At 41.5% G+C, this 23,377-nt stretch overlaps 1 protein-coding gene across 6 annotated transcripts in view; it reads right to left on the bottom strand.

The window, feature by feature from the left end:
* The window catches only part of LOC100114533 (GTPase-activating Rap/Ran-GAP domain-like protein 3), a 282,814-nt gene that overhangs the window by 67,103 nt on the left and 192,334 nt on the right, over positions 1 to 23,377 (bottom strand). For 5 of the 6 annotated variants that reach the window (XM_031923081.2, XM_032596355.1, XM_032596356.1 and 2 more), the window contains one exon: positions 686 to 994. The exons of the other annotated variant lie outside the window; for it this stretch is intronic. In XM_031923081.2, coding sequence (XP_031778941.1) covers positions 686 to 994 — 309 coding nt within the window. The remainder of the gene's footprint in view (positions 1 to 685; positions 995 to 23,377) is intronic. 6 annotated transcript variants of the gene reach the window in all.

The following is a 23,377-nucleotide window of genomic DNA, read 5'->3' as shown; positions in this document are numbered from 1 at the left end:
ACAAGAGTGTTTCGTATAATATTCCGTATAATACTATTGTTTATTGAAATAAACATCGACCATTTACATGCGCCTAGCAGAACGCACTGCAGAAGAGCGACTCTCGCGCTACGGACTATAGAAATTTATTTTCTACGCGCCGTGATCTGAAATTAGCCATTCGGTGCAACTTTCTGCACTTCCGGTTGCCATCCCTGGGTACATGTAGCAGTACGATCGGGCGGCCTGCGCCACTGCAGTGTTCTCGAGGACTCATGGGGGGGGGGGGGGGGGGCAGTATCCTTCAGCCTCTGTATCCCCTGCCGTCTTGTTCACCTGCCACCGTATTGGCTTGCCGCCGTACCAGCCTAGCTCACCTACTATTTTAAGTAATATAAAGTCGCGAGTTGTGCTAGTCTTCACGGAAAATACGTGACTTGTGCTACTCTTGCGGCATTTCTGAACTGTGCTACACTTCGCGGCAAATCGCGAGTTGTGCTAGTTTTAGTTGGAAAATTTGAACTGTGCTAGTCTTCGTAGGGAGCAACGATATATCCAAATGCATGTAAGAACTTGGTCTAGTGAGTGTGTCCTCAAAAATACAAGATTTCGATTTTTCAACCGTAAAGTGCCCGACTTCTCGTAGAATGGCTTATATGCAGGCATAAAATATTATTATAATATTAAAATGATATTCTATACGCACTCTGTATGCTGGACTGGGAGGACGGCGGGCTATGGCTTATGTCCTCCTTATCCAGTTTAAGGGCGAAGAACTCTGGAGCTGTAGAGGCGAAGAATATGTCCTGCTTCGATGTTATGAGACTGAGGTTCGGCATCGCGATCGTGTGGACTAGATTGCCGTTGATGATCAGTCGGATTTCCATCGTGTCAGCCGTGAAGGCTATCACGTATGGAAAGGCACAGGCTACGGCAATAGGCACCGAATTCCAGTTGAAGTCGAACTCTGTTGGCGCTGCATTTTCGTCTGACAGTTTTTGGAAGTGGCAGGTATCTTGAAATTATTATTCATAAAATCTTTATTATTTTCATTCGCACCCTGGTAGACAAATGTACATTTAAAGTCAGAAAAAACCTAAGAACTAGGTAGTTAAAATGTAAAAACTGTTCAAATTTGACATGACTAAAAATTGCAAGTAACTACCCATTTTTATTAAGATAGAAATATGCTTTATATAGGTATTGATGATTCAACCAGTTTTAGTGGTATACGTACGATAAGTCATTGTCAGTATTTAAGCCTTAAACAAATAATACTAGTAATTTCAGCAAATGGCGCAGTTCAAGCACATCGAATAATAACGTCCGCGTAAGATAACGGAGCTACCCGTGGCTTATTGCGGCTTTAGGTTAGGATTGGAAAGTCGTTACTACCAGGCTTTGGATTCAAGTTTTTTGTTTGAAAGAAGTGCTTATAAAACAATTATTTGCATCTAAAAAAGTTATGCTTGACCGAGGACTTGAACCCACGCCCTGCATGAGGCCAAGTAAGTACGGTAGTGCGCCTTAGCCGACTAAGCCATGCAGACGTTCTTCCGCACATGCCCTATAAGCTTCCTCGTATGATTAAATTATTAAAATTATTCAGTTTCCATCGTAGAAAATACACCATAAGATATGGCCGGCGAATAACTAGTGCCCATATTTTCTTAACATAATATGTCATGATACTTTGACATAATATGCCCACATTATGTTGAGTACTTAACTTTACTAATGGGTTTATAACCTAAAATTCATAAACTTAATAATCAATTGATTTTGAAGTAATAAATTTTAAAATAATTTTAAGTTTAAAAGAAGGTTTTTACAACAAATTCGGAAAATAGAAGTTAATGTGTTAGGCATGGCATTCTAACCTTGCACATATTCATGCATGTATATAAACATGACCACACTCAACACTCACACTAACATGTACACTTTTTATATGGGTTTGGATATAAGAACCATCAGGTGGAATCTGTGTTTCTAAGATTATCAACGATGAAGTGTAAAAGTGATAATTTTAAAAGATATTCTCCAACTCAGAGTTCGAGTCAGTCGCAGGCAGTATCCATCATTATAGAGCCTTATATGCAGTGTATTCATGCAAGATGTTTAATTTGTGGTGTAGATGCTTATTTTATTATGTAGAAACAGGTCAGCGTAACAATTTTTGCTTGTCTGTCTTTTCTGGCTGATCCACACCGAACCCTATGGCTCCGGGGGCAAAATTTACACATGGGTGTTTACATGAGAATTTAAACTGTAGCTCTTGAGATTAAGACAAGTGGATTTATTGTTTTAACAACTTGAAACAAATTACCATGCACAATTTCAGCCCTCTAAGTATGATAGTTTTTAATTGAAAGCAGATTAAATCACATAAAAAAACATATGTTTACTTGATAAATTTTTTTTTTTTATTATGTAATAAAATTGTTTTCCTTATTTATTTTATTAGGCGGATCTGCTATTGGTAAGTCAAGAAGCAGTAGTGAGTCGCTCAGTTATCTTTGTACTTTGCTCATTTTTTCTTCACTCCACGGAGTGTTTTCTTACAGCGGAAAGGACTCCCCAATCGATTCTTATGCTCGCGCAAAAAAATCAACTTCTGTGCTTTTTATGAGCCTGGAGGGAATTTTCCGCTCACTGTCGACGACATAACCTACAATTTCTGCCACCTCTGTCGCCGAGTCTGGGACAATTGCAGCGATCTACTCTCATCGCTCTGAGGGGACTTCTGGCCAGTGGTGTTTCTCAACGCAGCAACATCTTGCTTCTATGCGTCTTGCGTTTTTTGCGCTGCATCTTCTGAGGTTAGATCTACACACACACACACGCGCATATATATATATATATATATATCGCTCAATAAGTGCGAAATCACCGCCGCGATCGAGAATCCATATTCTGCCGCAAGAGTGCAATACAATCGCAACTTAAATTACTCGAGCAACAGTTGGCAGGACTGATTCGGCTCACGCGCATGTGCAGTCTGGTAGCTTTTCAACGCGCCAGATTTGAATTTTGTAGAGCGGGAAATGTTTGTCCGTACCTAGTTGTCACTAGTCACTATTCATTTATGTAATTATTTGTTTATTTATTTATTGCTTGTCGAACTCTGTTGCTTATTTGATTTACTCTCTGACATTTATTTATTTATTTATTGACTTATTTATCTATTTATTTATTTATTGACTTATTTATCTATTTATTTATTTATTGACTTATTTATCTATTTATTTATTTATTGACTTATTTATCTATTTATTTATTTATTATTGTAACTATTTATTAAAAATGCCTCGCGCCTCGTGTGAAAAGTGTAGGAATATCACACACGCAGGCGCTATAATTCGTCACTGCAAAATCTGTTCTGCAATATTTCACAATGTTTGCATGAGTTGGCATGTCACAGACAATGGCAACTACTAATGTCAAGCTTGTAAAACTAAAAATAAAGACAACACAATAAACGCAATAAAAACGCAACGAAAAACTGCGCCTAGACTAGAACTAGAGAAGGATAAAGGAGATTATAAGATTAAAAATAAAAAGACTGATGTAAATAATACTGACGATAATGTTAATAATACTAATGAGAACAAGACTGATATCTCGATTACGAATGACACAAACAACACTGTTTCTCTGAGGGAGGAATTTTCTGCTTCGACGCCGGCCGTCCCTACTAGCAAAGCCAGTGATGGGAAGCACGCCCAAATCAATTCTTCGGTGGATATGAGTGCGCTTCGCTATTGCACACTGCCATCATCCATGCTTACTCCTTTTAGCAACCAGTTTGAGCTCATTGAGAGATCAGATAATGATCTCAAGACTCTGCTTGTGGGGAGACTTGATGCCATCAGCCGGAGATCAGACCCTGCCCCAGCAGCACTGGAAATGATTGACAGGTTGATGGAGAGGGTTTCGTCACTCGAGGAGAAAATTGTAAAGCAAGTTTCTAAGCTGGAAGAACTATAAAAAGATCACCTTCTGCTCTCACAAGAGAATAAAGCCCTTCGGGAGAGTCTTGCTATGCGAGTGATGCATAGGGTAAAGACTCGTATAAATGGTGATGATGGCAGTTCTAGTCCTAGTCGTAACTTTAGTCGTAACCTTAGTCTTAGTAATAGGAATAATAAAAATAATGATGGGGGCAGTAGCAGTGCAGACATATGTATCGCGGAGGCGTCTCGAGTCATAGTCTTGCTCAGAGATTATAAATCTGTTGACGCGAATGGTGGCGCGGGCGCCTCCACGTCGGCTGATACAGATGACTTTAGGGTCTGTAAATGTCGACGTCACACCCGGGCTCGTAAGCGCCAAGGAGAGGGTCGAGAACACTCTGCTGGCGGGCGTTCCTCTCCGACGGACGAGATGAACAGTGGAGAATCCACTGCAGAAATAATTATCTCTAGTATTTCTGATTGTACGGAACAAGAACGTGGGGACGTGGCTCACGCAGTTCTCGCTACTGTTCTGCCGTCCGTCGCTAGGGATGACATTGTGTCTACGCGGTTACTCCGTCCGAATACGCAAGTGGCAACTGTCAGCGGTCGCCCATCGCCGTGGGTTGTCCGTCTGTCGAGCCATATGATCGTAAAAAATATCATGCGAGCAAAACACAAGATAACCGGCTTAAACACGCGCCATATCAACGTCTCGCATTTATCCCAGGAAACGAGTAATAGCCTGATAATAGCCCCAAAGTAAAATCTTCATAAATGAGTTGTTAAGTAAATAATCGTTCTTGCAGTTTAAATGTCTTAAAAGTGTAGCTAGCGGTCTTAGTTTCAAGTACGTCTGGCATAGAAGCGGTCGTTTCTTGGCAAAAATGCGGGATGGGGAGACGTTACATCATTTTCAAACGGTAACTGATTTGCAAGCCATTGCTGGGTCATTTTCTTGTACGACGAGTAATGACAATCTTGTAAATAATGTGACAGCGGTACATAACGGTAATGAGATCACTGGGACTGCGCCGTGCACAGGATCGCTAGACAAAGACAGTAAGAAAAATTGACTAGGCGGAGTGAAGGTGAGAGGAGCAGAGTGTGATGGGTTGAGGGCGGGATTTATTAACACTACCTCGCTAAACAGGCACATGGAGATGTTTCGTCAATACCTGGCGACTGCTCGTCCCTTCTACCATCTCTTTGGCGTGGCTGAGTCGCGTTTCGGGCCGAGCGTCGACGATGTACACGGAGAAAAATAAAACGTTGCGCTTACTCAAAGTTTAGGTAAATGTAACCTAAATTTTTCAGTAACGGCTATTAAGTAAATCTAACTGAAGTCACTCGCGTAGTTTCAACTGAATGAACAGTTCGGTAACTAACTTCAGTACTAACTAAAATTTATAAATAATAATTGCATGATAGATATTATTACTATGTTCGACATAGCCTTAGTCATAGTTGGTTTGTAAAACCAACAAAATAAGGCCATATAATAATATAAGAAGGCCATGCTCGACTGTACCGCGAAGGCACCTCAGACAGAAGTTATGAGCACAGGGAAGGGTGATTGGCGCAGATCCGACGTTGTTTGTGTCTCGTCTCAGATGAGACACATTATATTGCATATTTATATATCTCTTTCTTTCTCTTTCAGTTTCTCGTGTTTCACGCTACACCATACTAGTATACTTTTTTTGGGTTAGGTGCGTCGTCCTTCTTCGCTGTCGCACGCAGTTAAGTAGATTTTACTGAAGTCTGTGCAGTAGCATCTACTGAACTGCTTTACTTAACTAGGTTCAGTAAACGCTACTGTTTTTTTTCTCCTTGTATTTGCTCAGGTAAAGGGCTACTCTGTCCTTCGGCAGGATAGGAATACCCAGGAAGGAGGTGTGGCACTATACATCCACAATAGTTACAAGGCGACCATGCTGTGCTCATCTCCAACAACGACGGATGGTAGAAAGCCCGGGATTCCAGAGTACCTTATGTGTAAAATTCAAAAGGGCCGCATGCCCCCCATTTTTGTCTCCGTTATCTATAGACCACCGGGTATTTCTTTCACGACCAACTCTGACCTGGTTGATAAATTAAAACTATATGCGGAAGACTATAATCATCGTACAATCATGGGGGATCTAAACGCAAACATGTTGTCGACGTCATATGATGCGAATTTTTTCAAGGATTTGGCCTGTGAGTTGAATCTCAAATTAGTTGAACATGGTGCGACACACCACGTCGGGGAGTCTCATACGTGGATTTACGTAATCTATACTGACGACAATGAAGTATAGTGCTGAATGCGAACGATGGCGACCTTTCCGAATAGGCATAACATCATTGAATAATAGTAATAGGACGCAAACGTGGGAGGATAACCCCTAGTTTTCCAGAAAAAACAAAAACAAACTAATACTGTATAAACATTTGGCGACGTTTCATCCCGGGTGGGGACCTCTTCAAGCCTTTATTAAGAAAAACAAAAAAATAAAACGTTTACACGTATAAAAATATTTTTTACAATATGTATAGAACATCATAAACTTTGTTGTTACAAAATAATTAAACAATCAATGGTCATACCTAATAAAAACAAATAATAGTCATAAAGTTTTCTCAGTCAGTGGAAGACGCATATGAAAAGACAAGTACGTATTGAGACCGTGCAGCGGAGATACCCGAAGGAACCCGAGCTCACTTATTCACACACACACACACACATACACATACACACACACATCTACGACCTATACGCAATGCATAGAAATTTTAAAAAGAGTATAACTACACACTAAAGGAATGTGATTTATTTAAATATTTATTTAATCTATTATATTGTTTAATAATTAAGTTAAAATCTTCTTGTTTATGAATGTTATTATTATTAATGTTAATGAAAATATTTTCTGAAATCAATCTTTTGAAATTATTTGGTTCTCTATCTAAAATTTTGACATTTTCAAAGTTGAAACTATGTGAAAAATTATTTATATGACTAGGGATGGGTAATATTTTATCTAAAGAATTTTTTTGTGTTCATCTATTCTCTTTTTCAAACTTCTCTTAGTTTGGCCAACATAAGTAGCGTTACAATCATTGCAAGGAATCTGATATACGACATTAGTCTCACACCATTTATCTAGCTTATCTTTTCCTAAAAGTAAAGCCGTACTTTTTGAAAGAAGATTTAACAGTAAAAAACAATTGTTCATTGAACGGAATTGACATAACATTTTTAACCGTTGGCACATTATTTTCAATTTTTGAACTACCAAAAGTGTGATACCTAACACGATAGTTGTATACGTTATGGTATATATCGCGCAGAACAGCGCACCATCGAGGCACGAGAGACTTTTATTCAGGCCAGAATTTTGGAGGCCCACTTTGCTGGGGTCTCCGTATCAAGATCAGAGAGCGAGGTGAACTTGGATGAAATTGTGGCGACGGCTGCATTTACTTTCCGTGATATCACTTTCTCGGATGTGGTCCTGGCCGTTGCGCATTTTTCATCACAGGCAAAAAGGGAAGATGGCATTCCTCAGGATGTCATTGCTAAATCCCTTCCGGTCCTGGGCCAACACCTTGCATCTATTTTTAACTCTTCTCTGTCTAGTGGCGTCTTCTCTGGAGCCTGAAAAAAGCCCTGTTTAGTGCCCCTCAAGAAGACGGCTATTCCATCAGCCGCCTCAGACTTTTGTCCGATCGCTCTGTTATGTTTTCTTGCCAAGGTTCTAGAGAAGATTGTTCACGACCAGATATCCGAGTATTTAGAGTCGGGGAAGCTTCTTGATACACGCCAGACAGGCTTTCGGCGTTATCACAGCACGCAAATAGCACTACTGAGTCTGTCAGAGGATATTAGGGCGGGTATTAATAGCAAAAAGCAACTGCTTACTATCCTCCTGATGTTTGATTTCAGTAAGGCGTTCGACACGATTTCGCCCTCTAAACTTCTTCGAAAGCTAATAGGAATGGGTTTCTCTAGGTCTGTAGTTCTGTAGATAAAGTCATATATTACAGGGCGTAACCATCAAGTGGTTACGAAAAAAGTTGGAAATTCTGATTGGCTCACTAACAATCTTGGCGTTCCACAGGGCTCAGTCCTGGTTCGTCTTCTCTTTAGTCTTTACATCAACGATTTCAGAGACATTTTGGCTTCTTTTAAAGGCCCTAAGGGCGAATTATCGGATAGTGTCGAGCATTTGCTGTATACTGATGACCTTCAAACCTATACGCAGGTAGCGAGGGACGACTTGAGCGGGGGTGTGGACCGTATGTCAGCTGTGGCGTGTGCAGTGGCGGTCTAGAGGTCTGAGAACGCGCTTCGCCTCAATATCGGGAAGACTACAGCTATTATTTTTGGGTCGGACACTAATATTAACAAGGTGCAAAGTCTAAAGCTGCCTGGCATTGAGATCGAGGATGGTATCTTCATACCCTTTGCCGACACTGTGACCCTCGTAGAAAATAAGCTATAAGATATGGCCGGTGAATAACTACTGGCCATATTTTTCTTAGCATAATATGTCAACATAATATATGCCCACATTATGTTGAGTACTTGACTCCACCAATAGGTTTATAACCTAAAATCCATAAACTTAATAATCAAATTTCTTTTAACGCAGTAAATTCTAAAATCATTTACGTTTAAAGTTTTAAGTCAAATCAGCACTGGGTAAAACTGTAAGAGGCCTACCTATTAGAATATGCGCTGGGGTTAATGCTATCGGGTCGTTGGGGTCGGCAGAGATCGACCAGAGAGGTCGGGAATTCAAAATCGCTTCTATTTCTATCGCGAGCGTATAGAGTTCCTCGAATGTAAGAAGTTGCCCACCCACTACACGTTTAAAGTGATGCTTAAATGACTTTACCGCGGCCTCCCACAAACCCCCGAAATGTGGAGATAAGGACTGATTAAAATGCCATTGGATATCTAAAGAGATAGCTTTGGCATTTACTTTAGACCTGAACTCCTCTGAATTGATGAGCGCGAAGAGTTCCCTAAGCTGATTGTTCGCCCCAACGAAATTAGTCCCGGTGTCGGAATAAACGTGCTGGGGAATACCTCTACGTCCTATAAATCGAGCGAACGCGCCTAGAAAACCTTCGGTGGTCAAGTCGCTGGTTATTTCTATGGATACTGCCATTGTAGCCATACAGACGAAAACGTACCCGTACGCATTAAGGGTTGTTCGATTATACCGCCTTTTCTCTTTAATTGAAATGGGGCCGAAAAAATCTATGCCTACGTGAGAAAAAGCGTGAGACTCGGTGACCCTAGCGGTTGGGAGATCTGCCATCTTGCAGTGAAGCGGAGTGGGTTTGTGTCTTATACACGTGACACATTTGCGAATGACATGACGAACCTGATTTTTAGCGTCGATCAACCAAAAATGTTGTCGCAGGTAGAAAAGAGTGCTTTGAACACCAGAGTGGTAATTTGACTCGTGAGCTTCCCGGATAATCAAATCTGTGACGTGATTCCTTGAAGGTAGCAGTATGGGGTGCTTACTGGCTATAGGGATGTCTGCGTTCTTCAAGTGTCCTCTCACGCGTACATCTCCATTCGCGTCCAAACACGGATTAAGTGCCGCAATATGCGACCCCTTCACCTCAGTACCCTTCGTTAAGCATACAATTGAATCGGAAAACGCGTCCTGCTGAATGATTCGAAACACGCGGGTTTCGGCTTCTCGTTTTTCCTCGACCGTGATGGGTTTTCCTCGGAATGGTCGCCCCGAAGGAAGCCATCGTAAGCATATCGTTCACAAACTTCTTTTTTCAAACCGGGTATATCCGGAGTCGATTCGACGATGTTCGCGGGTCATGAAGCCTCCGTATGCCGTAGCCAGAGTGGCCCGGTAAACCACGTATCATTTCGCAGGAATTCTTTCGGGAGTTGTCCGCGGGATAAAGCGTCAGCCGGGTTGTGTTGGGTCGGGACATATCGCCAACTGGCGCGCTCTCTTAATTCCTGAATTTCGCGAACGCGGTTCGCTTCGAATAGCTTGAGGTCTTGTGGTGACTTACGTAATCAGTGTAAGACTATGGTGGAATCGGACCATAGAACGATCCGGTCAATTGAAAATTCTAAAGCTGGAAGTGTTTCTATGAGAAGTCTTACAAGAGTCACTGCACCGCACAACTCTAAACGAGGGATAGTCTGCTCTTTCAAAGGGGCGACTCTATATTTCGAGCAAATCAATCGTACTGTGACCTTCCCGTTTCTATCGGTGGACCTAGCGTAAAGGCAAGCGCCATAGCCTTTCTTGCTCGCGTCGCTGAACCCGTGAATCTCTATTCGCGAGGGATTAACGCAAACTACGTGGCGTGGTGCAGAAACGCTGGAGAGAGATGACAGCTGACTCGCGAAATCCATCCAAAGCGTAAACAAATTTTGTGGAACTGATTCGTCCCAAGAAATTTTCTCTTTCCAACATTCCTGCATGATCCACTTCGCGTGCAGACATACTGGACCTACTAAACCTGTCGGGTCAAAAATCTTCGCAATTTCCGACAAGATTACGCGTCGTTAGGAGGGACATCCATGGGTTTGACTATGATAGCTAACTCGTCGCGTTTTGAAGCCCATGAAACGCCTAACGTCTTCAAGACCGTGTCTGTTTCGTCATCTGGTGCCAGACTCAGAACCTTCTCATCTAAGTTATCTAATGCATGGTTGTGATTAGAGGCCCATTGCCGGATGTTAAATCCACCACACTTCAAGACGGTGATTATCTCCTCACGCGTCTTCAAGATATCGTCTAAAGAGTCTGAGCCCGTCAGAAGATCGTCCACATACATATATTTTCTGAGAATCTCTGCCGCTCGGGGATACTGCGCGCTTTCATCGTTCGCGAGCCTATGAATCGTTCGAATCGCAAGAAAGGAGGCAGAAGATACGCCGAACGTGACGGTATTTAACTCGTAAACCTGTAGTTTACTGTCGCGATACCAAAAAATACGTTGGTATCGGCGATCATCGGGATGGATAAGTAACTGACGATACATCTTTTCTATGTCGGCGGTTAGCACATATCTATGTGATCGAAACTTTACTAGATGAACATAAAGTTTATCCTGAATTGTAGGCCCTACGTATAGCAAATTGTTCAGAGAAACACCTAACGACGACTTAACGGATGCGTCGAAAACGACTCGAAACTTGGTAGTAAGGCTCAAGATCTTTACGACTATCAAAAATGGAAGATAATATTCCGAGTCATTCTCGTCGACTACCATAGACATGTGACCTAAATCGAGATATTCCTGAAAAACAAGACTGAATTCTTCCATCATGCCGAGTGAATGGCTGCATCGCCGTTCCAATCCCCGGAACCGCTTGAGAGCTTGTGCCCTCGTCGAGTCCCCTAGTTCCGGGTCCTTCTTTCGAAACGGCAATCTCACCATGTAACGCCCGTCAGACAGCCGAACAGTGGTGTCGTCATACCATCTCTCGCATTCTAACCTGTCATCAGCCTGCTCAACCGGACTGGAGCATTCCTCCAGAGATCAAAATCGAACCAGCTGCTTTTCCAACTGAGACAGATGACACGACACCGTGGAAATCTTATCGGTATCAATACCACCAACGATCGCCCACCCCAGCTGAGTCTTTTGAAGATATAACTCACTTCCTTCCCTAGACAAGTTAACCTGACCTATAGAGAGCATGGACAACGTTGCTCCAGAACCAATTAAAATGTTTACGTGTCGAGGGAGATGGAACTGAGGATCGGCTAACCTAATGTTTTTGGGTAGCTTAATCGATTCGCGAGGAAACGGTTCTTCAGGAGTGAAGCTAGTTATGTTGGGAACGGTGAGGAACGTTAAACGCTTGCTAAAATCCGAATGTAACACTTTGAATTGGGCATCGACGCAGTGTTTCGTGGTGGTTCGCAGATCGTTAATTGCTCCGATCGGAATCGAGCGAGGTCGAGTAGGGAGACGCAATCGGTTGGCTAAATCTACGGTCATAAAATTCGTATTCGCACACGTGTCCAGGAGCGCGCGAGCCTCAATGTATGCGCCATTGGCATCTTTAACTAAAACAACAGCGCTCATCATGAGCTGAGACTTGAGAGCCCTCGACACGGTGCTAAGGACTCCTACGTCCAGTCATGGCTTCTTGGCCGAGGAATCTGCCTTCTGATCCTCGTGCAAGAGCGTATTGTGCTCCTTATCGTATTTCTTGCAATTGCGAGCTTCGCATTTGCCTTCGTGGGATCGCAAGCACTTCCTACATAATTTTTTCGTCCTTATAGCATCCCACCGTTGCTGAACGGACAATGCAGTGAACGCGGAGCACCGATAGATCGTATGCTCACCGCTGCAGTAATAACAAGAAATGGATAAACTTGTTACAAGCGCTCGAGCTTGCCCGTTACCCCGCCGGGACTTGGTTCCTTTTTCGTTCTGCGCTGTTGTCCGCTTAGCTGGCGCCTTGGTGTCCTTAGCCTCTCCTTCCTGAGCATATCGGTAGTGGCTAGTTTCCTGCAAAAACCTAAAAAACGACTCGAGATCGGGAATCGTGTCGATGGACGTCTTCTTGATCCATTTGTCCTTGATGTTGGTTGGCAAAGCTCGTTCGAGAGCACGGATCACGACGTTATCAGGAGGAATGATATTGAGGGTTTTCAAATCAGCCAAATGCTGCCGGACCGAAGTCTCCATTTCCTTCAGCGATCGATGAGAAGCCTCGGTCAGAACGGGATAAGCGAGAATTGCGTCGATATGAGAAGCAGCAATAAGCCGAACATGCTCGTACTGCGTACCTAAAAGTCGCCAAGCTTCCTCGTAGCTATTCTCGCCTGGAGTGCGAATGTGTAACGAATTAGCCGCCGCCCCGACTAACGACTTCTTTAGATAGTGGAAAGCAGTGACGTTGTCGATATTCAGTCGCAGCATCTCGTCCCTGAAAGTCGTTTTAATAACGTTCCACTTATCTAGACGACCATCGAATTTCGGCAAATCAATAGGCGGCAACCTCGAGAAATGAGAAATGTCGAGAAGAGGTCGAAGAAGTCGGATGCCCCAATGGAATGATAGTCTCATTACTGGAAGCCTTGCTCTGCCTGTCCTCGTTGGTTCGGACGTACGTGGCTACCTTGAAGTAGAAATTCTTCAACCCCTGGAACTTCTCCCTTTCAGCTTCCTTGTGGCCTGCATCTAACTTATAGAATAACTCGCAGAGATTGTCATAGCGCGTGACGATTTTCTCCATGCGCAACTGACACTCGGGAAGAGAAGCAGATTTGGATTTAATCAGAAGCGAAATATCTGATAATAAATCCTGGAGATGTTCAGTCTGGCTGTTCCACTAAAGCGTCCATATTACTTAATGGTCAGTGAAGGCGCACGCTACAATAAGTAAAAAAAACCGAAAACCTATACGCCGAACAACGCTTGAGCACGTGTCCCTACGCGCTCGAATTCCCAGAAGTCGCTCTACGACGCGTCACGTGTCTCGCCGTTCGCCGCTATGCGCGATTTCGTGTGCTTGCGCGCGAAACAGAACAAAGAGCGGGACGTGTTCGAATTCACACTCGCGTAACGCGAATCGAACAAATGAACGCTACTTATCTTTTTAGTATGCATTGACCTTGAAGCGGCATCTGGAGAGGTGCCCCGGGGTGACGTCTGTGCGATGACCTGGAAATCCTCGATGAATCCTATGTCCTTGGCTGACTAGCCTTCCTCAATGCTTCTAGCTGGAGGTCTCGCTGAGTCCACACTTCACAGGAGGCACCATGAATTGTCGCGCGGGAAGCCCCTTAGGCGTGGATTCCCGCTTGTTCTCGTTTTCGAAATTCGCAGAAGAGAGAAGTGTGGGAGAGAAATAAAAGAATTCGATTGAGCGGAAACGAGAGTGTTTTTAATACGCTCAGAATGAGAGGGGAAAGCCGTCCGGCATAAAACCCCTCTCGAAAATGTTACAAGCTGCGGATTAGAAGAAGTGTGGACTGTGTGTGTGTGTGTGTGTGTGTGTGTGTGTGTGTGTGTGTGTGTGTTGTGAACTTGTATGATTCTTAGAGAGAATCTTCGCTTCGAGTCAGCGGCGCTGTTCCGCTGACTCAAGTCGGTAGCGCAGTTCTACCGACTTGCACGTTTCGACGCGCGCGCAACTACGTTAGCGGAACCGGTCGCGAGCCGAACGCGTTTTGCAGGCAGTGATAGAGAGAAAAAGAGAGAGAATGAGAGAAATAAAGAGAGAACGAGAGATCCAGAGAGAGAGAGAGAAAATTAGCGAAAAGCACCAGCACCAAAGAACACTCGGCGGACGTACGGACGAGCGAGATCGTAAAGTGAAAAAGTCGTTGGAGGTAACGGCTTGAAGGATGTCGGAAGCGATCTTTATGCCGGATTACCAACACATTATTTTCGATTTGAAGGATGTAGTGCGATAAGCCAATTTACAAGGAATCCAAGGAGAACCAACTGGACAGGCTACAGCGAGTAAGGAAAGGCAGAACCGCGCGTAAAAGTATACGAAGTCTACGACACGACGACGGCGTAGATCGCGGCTCTTGTACACTTTAAAACCAGGTTTTCTAACCTCAACAAAAATATTCATCAGAATTGGTTGAAATCATATTTTACCCGGGACCGATCAATGTAAAATTTTCCAATTATATCTATATTTGCAAATCACTTATAATGCTCTGATGGGTGCATAGTAAGTTTATTATTGTTAAAAATAATAAACAATCACTTGACAGTTATATTTCGGGGGACTTCACTACTTTTGCACAAAAAAAACACTTTTATTCGTAAACATTTTACCTTTTCTAAAAGGTGTCTTTTTACGAGGAATCAGTTCTTACGAGAACAATTGTGAACTAAGGCAAAGAAAGGCAACGAAGAGTGCTTCGTGGTGGAATAAGTCGGTAAAATACTTATGAAAAAAAAGAAAAGACTGCTTAATTGGTTTGAGCACACGAAATTTCAGGATACGCGGCGGTACAGACACGCGCAGAGAGGGCTTGCTGATTGGGGATTGCACTCAAACAAAGGCAGGGTAAGAAAGGGCTACATACAGGGAGAGGTACTGTCGCCGACGCTCTGGTAGGATGGAGGGAAGAAATACGCAGGTGTATACGCGGACGTCATCGTCATCTTAATGAGAGTAGACGACGAGGATGTTCTAAAAGGCTTAGTGCAGTATGTATTTGGACTGGTAGAGAACTGATGAAAAACGATGGAGCTTGGGGTGAACCTTAGCAAGGACAACTTTACGCTATGTACAAATAGGTACAGTCACCAGACAAAATAACCTTGAAAAATACGTCATAATATGGCGGTGAGTCTCGTGTTAATTGGACTCCGAAAACATGATTCGGATAGTCATGACGTTAGATATCTCACACTAGGACACTGGACAGACTGCAAAGAATGGTAATGGGAGAAATCACGAGATCCATCGAAAAGTCGGGTTACTCGATCAAAAAACTCGACTCGAGTACCGAGTCGAGTCAAGTTACTCGAATATTTCGAACTACTCGAATTTTTTGAGTTACTCGAGTTTCTCGCACTACTCGAGATTATTTTTTAACCATATATTTATCAAATCACTCCAAATTTTATAATTATATTCACGCATGAAGAGACACTTTAAGACCGCCTCAATAAAGCAGAAAGAAATGAAAGTGAGAGCTCATATATATATATCTAAAAGTACTAAATCATACATTGTGAATTACGATTAATAAACGAACGCATTTACCGATAATCTATTGTACTCATTTCATCGTCCCGATATTTTCGTAGCAATCGTGAACTTAACACCTCACGAAGAACAAAATTATCAACTCTCACATGTAACATGCGTACAAATATTTTATAGGATAATATTTGTAGATTTTTCTAGCCTTTGCAACAATATGTATATATGTATATACATATGTATAAACATATATATATATATATATATATATATATATGCGTGAAAGTTGTTTCATTGATCAGTCTGCTCGAATCTTTCGATATAGTATGATGTAAATCATAAACATTTTGTACGATAATATTCCTATAAGTTTATGTGTAATATTTTTTTAATATAGGATTTGACGCAGAAAATCATAGTCTCAAAGCCGACTAAACTTTGGAAGGCAGTGTAAGTTAAATATACAGGGTGTTTCATTTTAATCCGACCACGACAAAAAACCATGGAAAAACTAATTTTAACGAAAAATGACCTTAACAAAAGTTGAAGGGGGTAAAGGGGGCCATCGAATGACACAAACACCTATGACCTTGAACTCGATTTTCAAGGTCATTTGAGGGTAATTGTGATTTTTTTAAATAGGAACCTCTATTTTAGACCTTGGAATCGGATAGAGCGGAAAAAATTACGTCGCAAAGGATATTTTAAGTTTGCTTTGGTGACCTTGAGAAGGTAAATTCAAGGTCAAATAACAAAAAATCTGCTAAACAGCTGTTTGTCTGGTTTTATTTTACTGATGTCGAAAGATGACCTTGACAAAAGTTGAAGGGAGCAAAAGGGGCCATCTAATGACATCAACACCTTTGACCTTGAACTCGATTTTCAAGGTCATTTGAAGGTCATTGTATGTTTTTAACGGGATCCCCTATTTTTGACCTCGGAATACGGAGCAGCGGAAAAAATTACGTCGGAAATGACATTTCAAGTTTGCCTTAGTGACCTTGAGGTCAATTCAACGTCAAATAAGAAGTATCAGCCTAAGATTGTTTTCCTTTCAATTTTTTCGTAGAATTATCATTTTGTTATTGTAATAAACATTAAGAGAATAATTGACTTAAAATGTGATTATGCTTTGCTGACTTCAAAGCCATTTTGTAAGGTCAAAAGTGCAAAAATGCAATATCAAATGTTATGTGGAGTCCATATTTATATCCTAACTTTAGTGTTGCCCAGGAACAACGACGTGGACGTAATAGGATTGTGTTCCCTTTGGGGTGCTTGATTAGAGTGAGTCTCCTTGCCTCTCACTTTTCGGGGTGCTTGATTAGAGTGAGTCCCCTTGCCTCTCACTTTTCGGGGTGCTTAATTAGAGTGAGTCCCCTTGCCTCTCACTTTTGCTCAAAATTCAACGCAGGTGCTCAAAGACACCACCATTTTGTTGGATACTTTAACTTTTGTCAAGGTCATCTTTCGACATCAGTAAAATAAAACCAGACAAACAGCTGTTTAGCAGATTTTTTGTTATTTGACCTTGAATTTACCATCTCAAGGTCACCAAAGCAAACTTAAAATATCCTTTGCGATGTAATTTTTTCCGCTCTATCCGATTCCAAGGTCTAAAATAGAGGTTCCTATTTAAAAAAATCATAATTACCCTCAAATGGCCTTGAAAATCGAGTTCAAGGTCATAGGTGTTTGTGTCATTCGATGGCCCCCTTTACCCCCTTCAACTTTTGTTAAGGTCATTTTTCGTTAAAATTAGTTTTTCCATGGTTTTTTGTCGTGGTCGGATTAAAATGAAACACCCTGTATATATATTTATACATATTTCTGATATTCACAAATGCAATCTGCGCATTCATACCAATATGTATAAATAGCCGGGAAAGTGGTTTCGATTCCTCGGTCTGCCCTAAAATTTAGAAGTGGCCAGTTCGGAAAAATTATAATAATTTTGTACGATAATATTCATATACGTATCTGTTATTTATTCATGCAGTCCGCGCATGCGTACCAATATGTATAGATAACCGGGGAAATTGTTTTGATTGCTCAGTCTGCTCTGGCCTTTGAAATTTGAAGATCTTCAATTTTTATTTGCTTTGTATTGCCATATCAGCTTTGGTCTTGTATATAGTTTTTCATTTAAACTTTTTGTGCTACAAACTTGTTGTAACTGTCGACTTTATTGGTTTCAGTGGTGGGGCACTGTTCGCTTCGGCGATCGTTGAGACGGGTCTGAAATTGTTACCCTTAAGTCTATGTTGTTACATAGTTTATAGAGTTAAAAAATTGTGTATAAACGCCCGTGTAGCGAGTGTGCTTAACGCCGTGCCATAACATCCAAATATACAATTATTCAAGGCCCGATAATTTCGAGTAACTCGAAAATTTCGATCTACTGGAGTTTTTCGAGTAACTCGGAAAACTCAAGTAGATCGCAAAATTCAAGTAGCTCGATAAGTTCGGGTACTCAATTTTTTCGAGTACTCGACTCGAACTCGAAAAAAAACTCGACTCGACCCGACTCGAGTTTTTTTGGGGTACTCGCACACCCCTCCTTAACACCTCACGAAAAACAAAACCATCGACTCTCACATGTAACATTTGTACGATAATATTCATGTATTACAATGGCAGTCTGCGCATGCGCACAAATATTTTATAGGATAATATTTTTAGATTTTTCTAGTCTTTGCGACAATATATATATATATATATATATATATATGTGTGAAGTGCCATGAAGATCGACTTATGACGCATGTATCGTACGATATTTTATAGCACTGACTAGCATAAATCCGCTGTCACGCCTATCCGTGGCATTAGCAGTCCTTTTTTGCACCGTGAGGTAAGTACCTGAGCGTAGCGAGGGTGATATGCACGGTGCAATAAAGGACTACTTATGCCACGGATAGGCGTGTCATAAATGCGGATTTGCTATATTGCACACAGTGCTATAAAATGATTTTTTTAAATCACTAAAATGTAGTAAAATTACATGAGGTTCCAACCCCACGTATAGTAATTTTACTAGTTTCAGCTACGTTAAATTACAAAAATCTAGCAATTTTACTATTCTTGTAGTAAAAGTGCTCCGCCCAGCGTAGGTCGGATTAGTTTACTACTCTTAAGGTAGTAATTTTACAGGGGTCAGATTCTCGCGTTTAGTGTGAAAATACTACCACCGTTGTAAAATTACAGTGCACAAAATAGTAAATGACTATATACGGGGTTGACTATATATGGGTTTGTAATATTACGACAAATTTTTTTACAGTGTAACCTTGAAAATAGGCCGTCTCGCGGACGAGCATAAATGTAGCGCGGTTTTCAAACTGGGATTCACAACTGCAGTTACGAGAATAGTAAGAGCAGTGCGTTTTTTGCGACTTCTATAGGGCTTGACCACGACCAGCTTAACCTATAAGCTTATTGCTTAGTTTATATACGAAGGAAAAGCAATTTGCTTGTATAAGATTTATGAGCTCTCACTTTCATTTCTTTCTGCTTTATTGAGGCGGTCTTAAAGCCATGCGTGAATATAATTATAAAATTTGGAGTGATTTGATAAATATATGGTTAAAAAATAATCTCGAGTAGTGCGAGAAACTCGAGTAACTCAAAAAATTCGAGTAGTTCGAAATATTCGAGTAACTTGACTCGACTCGGTACTCGAATGCAAATATCGTTTCGCGGTAGCCGGTCACGCTCGATGTCTGTGCCAAGGGTCTTCGATGACCAGGCTGCCGATAAATATTGCGCGCTGTAGATTTTTGTATCTACGTGTCAATATCGGCCATGAATGCGATATTTTATTATATTAAAGTGCTTAACGTATCTGTGCAGTATTTTATTATATTAAAGTGCTTAACGTACCTGTGCAGTATTTTATTATATTAAAGTGCTTAACGTACCTGTGCAGTATTTTATTATATTAAAGTGCTTAATGTACCTGTGTGCCGTAAAGCCATTTACATCTTTTCTCAATAACTTGACATCGAGGTGTTAACCTGACACCTAGACATAATCGATGAGGCCGATATAAATTTGGGCTTTGAAATATTTGAGGCCCAAACATATTTAAGGCCCAAAATTATATCCTAGATGTTAAGTTATTAAGAAAAGATGTAAATGGCTTCACGGCACACAGGTACATTAAGCACTTTAATATAATAGTATTTTCAGTTTGGCTAAAACTTCGTAGAAACGTATTTGGAGGTGTTTAGAGTTTGAATTATGCGTTTTTAGAAAATGTCCGTGCGGATGGCTTTTATATTTTATGTGGCATAGGCAGAACAAGCTCTGCACAAGTGGCCCTCCGACACCAGATTCCCACAGGTACTATCGTTGAACAATACTTCCGTGGGGCTCGTTAACTAGCCTAGTTTGCTTCTCCTTTGAAGTTGGACATTTCCATACATCCTACATCCTTCAAGGTGATCAGTTGTTCAGGATCAAACTCGTCTTCTTCATTCTGCATCGTTCAGCCGTCTGCTTCTTATAGCATGGGTTTGAGGAGCACTTAGAGGTACTCAACCCTAGCTCCTACGTTCCTCTGCATTAGTCCGAGGAGCGTTTTGTATCTACTACCTAGTGGCCTTCATCTAGCAACAGTTTTACTCAGCTGTTTCACCTTGTCCTTCCCTTTTATTCTCTTCATCATTTCTAACCTTTTAAAGAATGGTCCTTGCGTAGTTGTTTATAGCGCACCAACCATCCTTCGACGCCAGCATAGCTGTCATCATTGGCTCAGGTGTCACCTTAGTCTGAAGGTAACACTCGAGTTCTTCTCATTCCATTTCGTATGACGAACAGTCACACAAGACATACTCCCCATCTTCGTTTGCTTCCAAACATACTGAGCAGTTTGGATTGTCCTCTATCTTGAAGCGGCGTAGGTAGGATTGAAAGCACCCATATCCGCTCAAAAACTGCGTAAGGTAGTGATTCAGTTAGGATTTGTTCCTTCGCGGATTTCCAAACTTCCTTTTGAGTATTGTCACTACGCCGGCTTTCTTCGTATATATTCTTTCGTTCTGTTGCTAGAAGGTCAATAGGCGGCATACTTGAGATAACGCATACTGCATCTTCTGATACTGTTCGGTAGGCAGGAGCAACCCGTAATGCACTTATCCTATAAACTGTAGACCACTTTCGTGCATAGGACTTCACCAACATAGCGTCCGCCCATATTGGGGCATCGTATAATATAATTGATGTAGTTACACTGGCTAGGAGTAACCTTCAACCCTGCGTTGGTCCACCCACATTTGGTATTAGTCGCGATAGTACAGAATCGACTTTTGCTGCCTTATTGCTCACCCTCTCGAGATACTGCTTAAACGTCAGTCTGGCGACCATGGCGATTCCCAGGTACTTAATGGTCGGCTGGGAATCTATTTTGTATCCGTCAGTGTTATTCTCTCCATTTTCTTCCTACTAGATATAAGGATAACCTCCGTTTTATGGCTAGCAAGCTCAAGTCCAGTCTGGTTTAGCCAATCAAGGATTATACCTACTTCCTCGTTAGGGATGTCCGTCACCTCTTCCTTTTGCTTTGCGACTACCACTACTGCAATGTTATCTGCAAATCCTACAACGGTTGCCCCTTCTGGTAGCTCTAGCCAAAGTACTCCATCGTACATGATATATCTTTCCATCTCCTCAATTAAAAATCTGATCGAAATTTCCCTTAGTAGAATAATTTATGAAACCTAACACTAGAGCGCTACAAGCTAGAGTTTTCATTACAAGCTTTATTTAAAAAGTTATATGTAAAAGAAAAACAGTGTTTTTAGCGACGACATCCCTTTAAATACCGTAACTAATTCCATCTTCACTGATAACTTAATATTATTTATGCTTATAACGTGACAAAATATAGTTTTTTTTTAATGATAAAAATAGTTTCGAAGCACGAATGGTCGATAATGAGAATTTTAAGTCGTTTAAATCAAGGAAAACGCGGTAATTTGCGTTTTTCTCTTAAGGAAACCATTCTATGGAAATTTAGGCACGGTAGTTTGATTAAAAAAATACGTTGAAAAACATGTGCAGAAATTTATTTCGTCTATTTTTCTAGGCTTCATATAGAAATTAATACATTTTTATTAAAAGTTTACATGTTCGGGCACTATTTTTGAGGTTATGCAACAACATTTGAATATCGGGACTATTTTTTCCATTATCTAGAACACTTCATCTTATAGCATACCGAATTTTATTATCCTAGCTCGTCGTTTCTACTGGGAGATGTACGATTTGGTCACGGACATTCCAAAACACGCCACTGTGCGTCGTGCGAGTGGTGTGGGGGCCAAGGCACTCCGGCATCGTGGGCAACGAAAAAGGGGACAAACTGTCAAGTAAAGGCTTGTGAAATAAATAGAGCCATGAAGAACTGGCTCAATCCAGAACTGAGCGCGAAATTGCATGTCACGAGACTTAGACAGGCTTAACATATCATAGATGGCAGCCCACCAGTGGAATTGCTTACGTCTATCAAATGACTTAAAAAAAAGGACTTAGGTTAGCCATGGGCTGGCTGACCAGTGACCGGACACTGGAAGGTGAGGTATTTGCAGAAAATGGGTCTCGCAAATCTCGGGGACTGCATAGGATGCGAAGAAGAAGAGTAGACCATCTCTTACCTACTGTGCAGATTTCTTGCTTTCGCGGGATCGAGGCAGATAGTGTGGGGAGTAACGAAACAGAGGAATTAAAGGCGGCTTACTTTGTATCAACATGAAATTGTAAGGATTAACGTCATATATTCAGGAGACACAGAACAATGGGATTTACCTGAGTGCTCGATTGACACGTCTCCGTGGCGGGCTGCCGTAGTTCACTTTCACTCACATTACTAAGACTAAGACTACCTTGTAGGGTGGCGAAAAGAGTTTTCAGGATGCATGCCGTAATTACGAAATGTTTGTGTTAAAAAGTGGCTTTGTATGTGTTATAGACAGCGGAATATAAAATACTAGGGTAATAAGCAAATGCTCGGATAGTAAATACTAAAAATTTTATTTGATCTGAATTCGTATAAATGTGCAATATGCTTAATGGGGGCACCGAATAAACTGTACACATATACTACATTACACAACTAGGGGCGAAAGTTTTTTTTTTTTTTTCAAGCAAGGATGATAATTGAGCACGAGTGGGAGTCGAGGGCACCGCAGTCTCAACCATCATCCAAGTCTGAAATAGCCAATTCGCCCCTTGTTGTGTACCGTGCTTTTTGTAATCAGTGCATCGATAACGCTTTTTTAGCCTGTCTGCAAATCAAAGTCGTCCAGTATCTCATAGTAGAATTTCGTTGTAAATCTGAGTTGTGGTCGATGTCACACGGACCGATGGTATATACATACATGTATGAAACGTATCACACACATACACACACCAATAAAAATATCTGAGGCAAAAGTGTTTTTTCCATAGGAGTCATTTTCGCACCTAGGAAAAAAACACTTTTGCCTCAGATATATGTATACAGGGTGACCCAATTTAAACGGGCACCGCTCATAACTCGTTAGGGACAGCCACAATCGAAAAAATGGTAGAGACCAAAGTTGTAGGATATCGAAGGGGCAACCCGATGGTGACCTTGGATTTGACTTTGAACGCGTTTTTCAAGGTCATTTGAAGGTCAACTTTGGTTTTTTAAATAGGAACCCCATTCTTTTATTGCGGGAATGGAAAGAGCGGTAAATTTTACGTTCAGAATGGTATGTTCGGTTGCGGCACTGAAGGTCAT

Source organism: Nasonia vitripennis, chromosome 2 (genome assembly GCF_009193385.2).
Source record: "Nasonia vitripennis strain AsymCx chromosome 2, Nvit_psr_1.1, whole genome shotgun sequence".
Lineage (NCBI taxonomy): Eukaryota > Metazoa > Arthropoda > Insecta > Hymenoptera > Pteromalidae > Nasonia > Nasonia vitripennis.
Note: the sequence above shows the minus strand (reverse complement) of the source record. Positions and strands in the feature narration are given on the sequence as shown.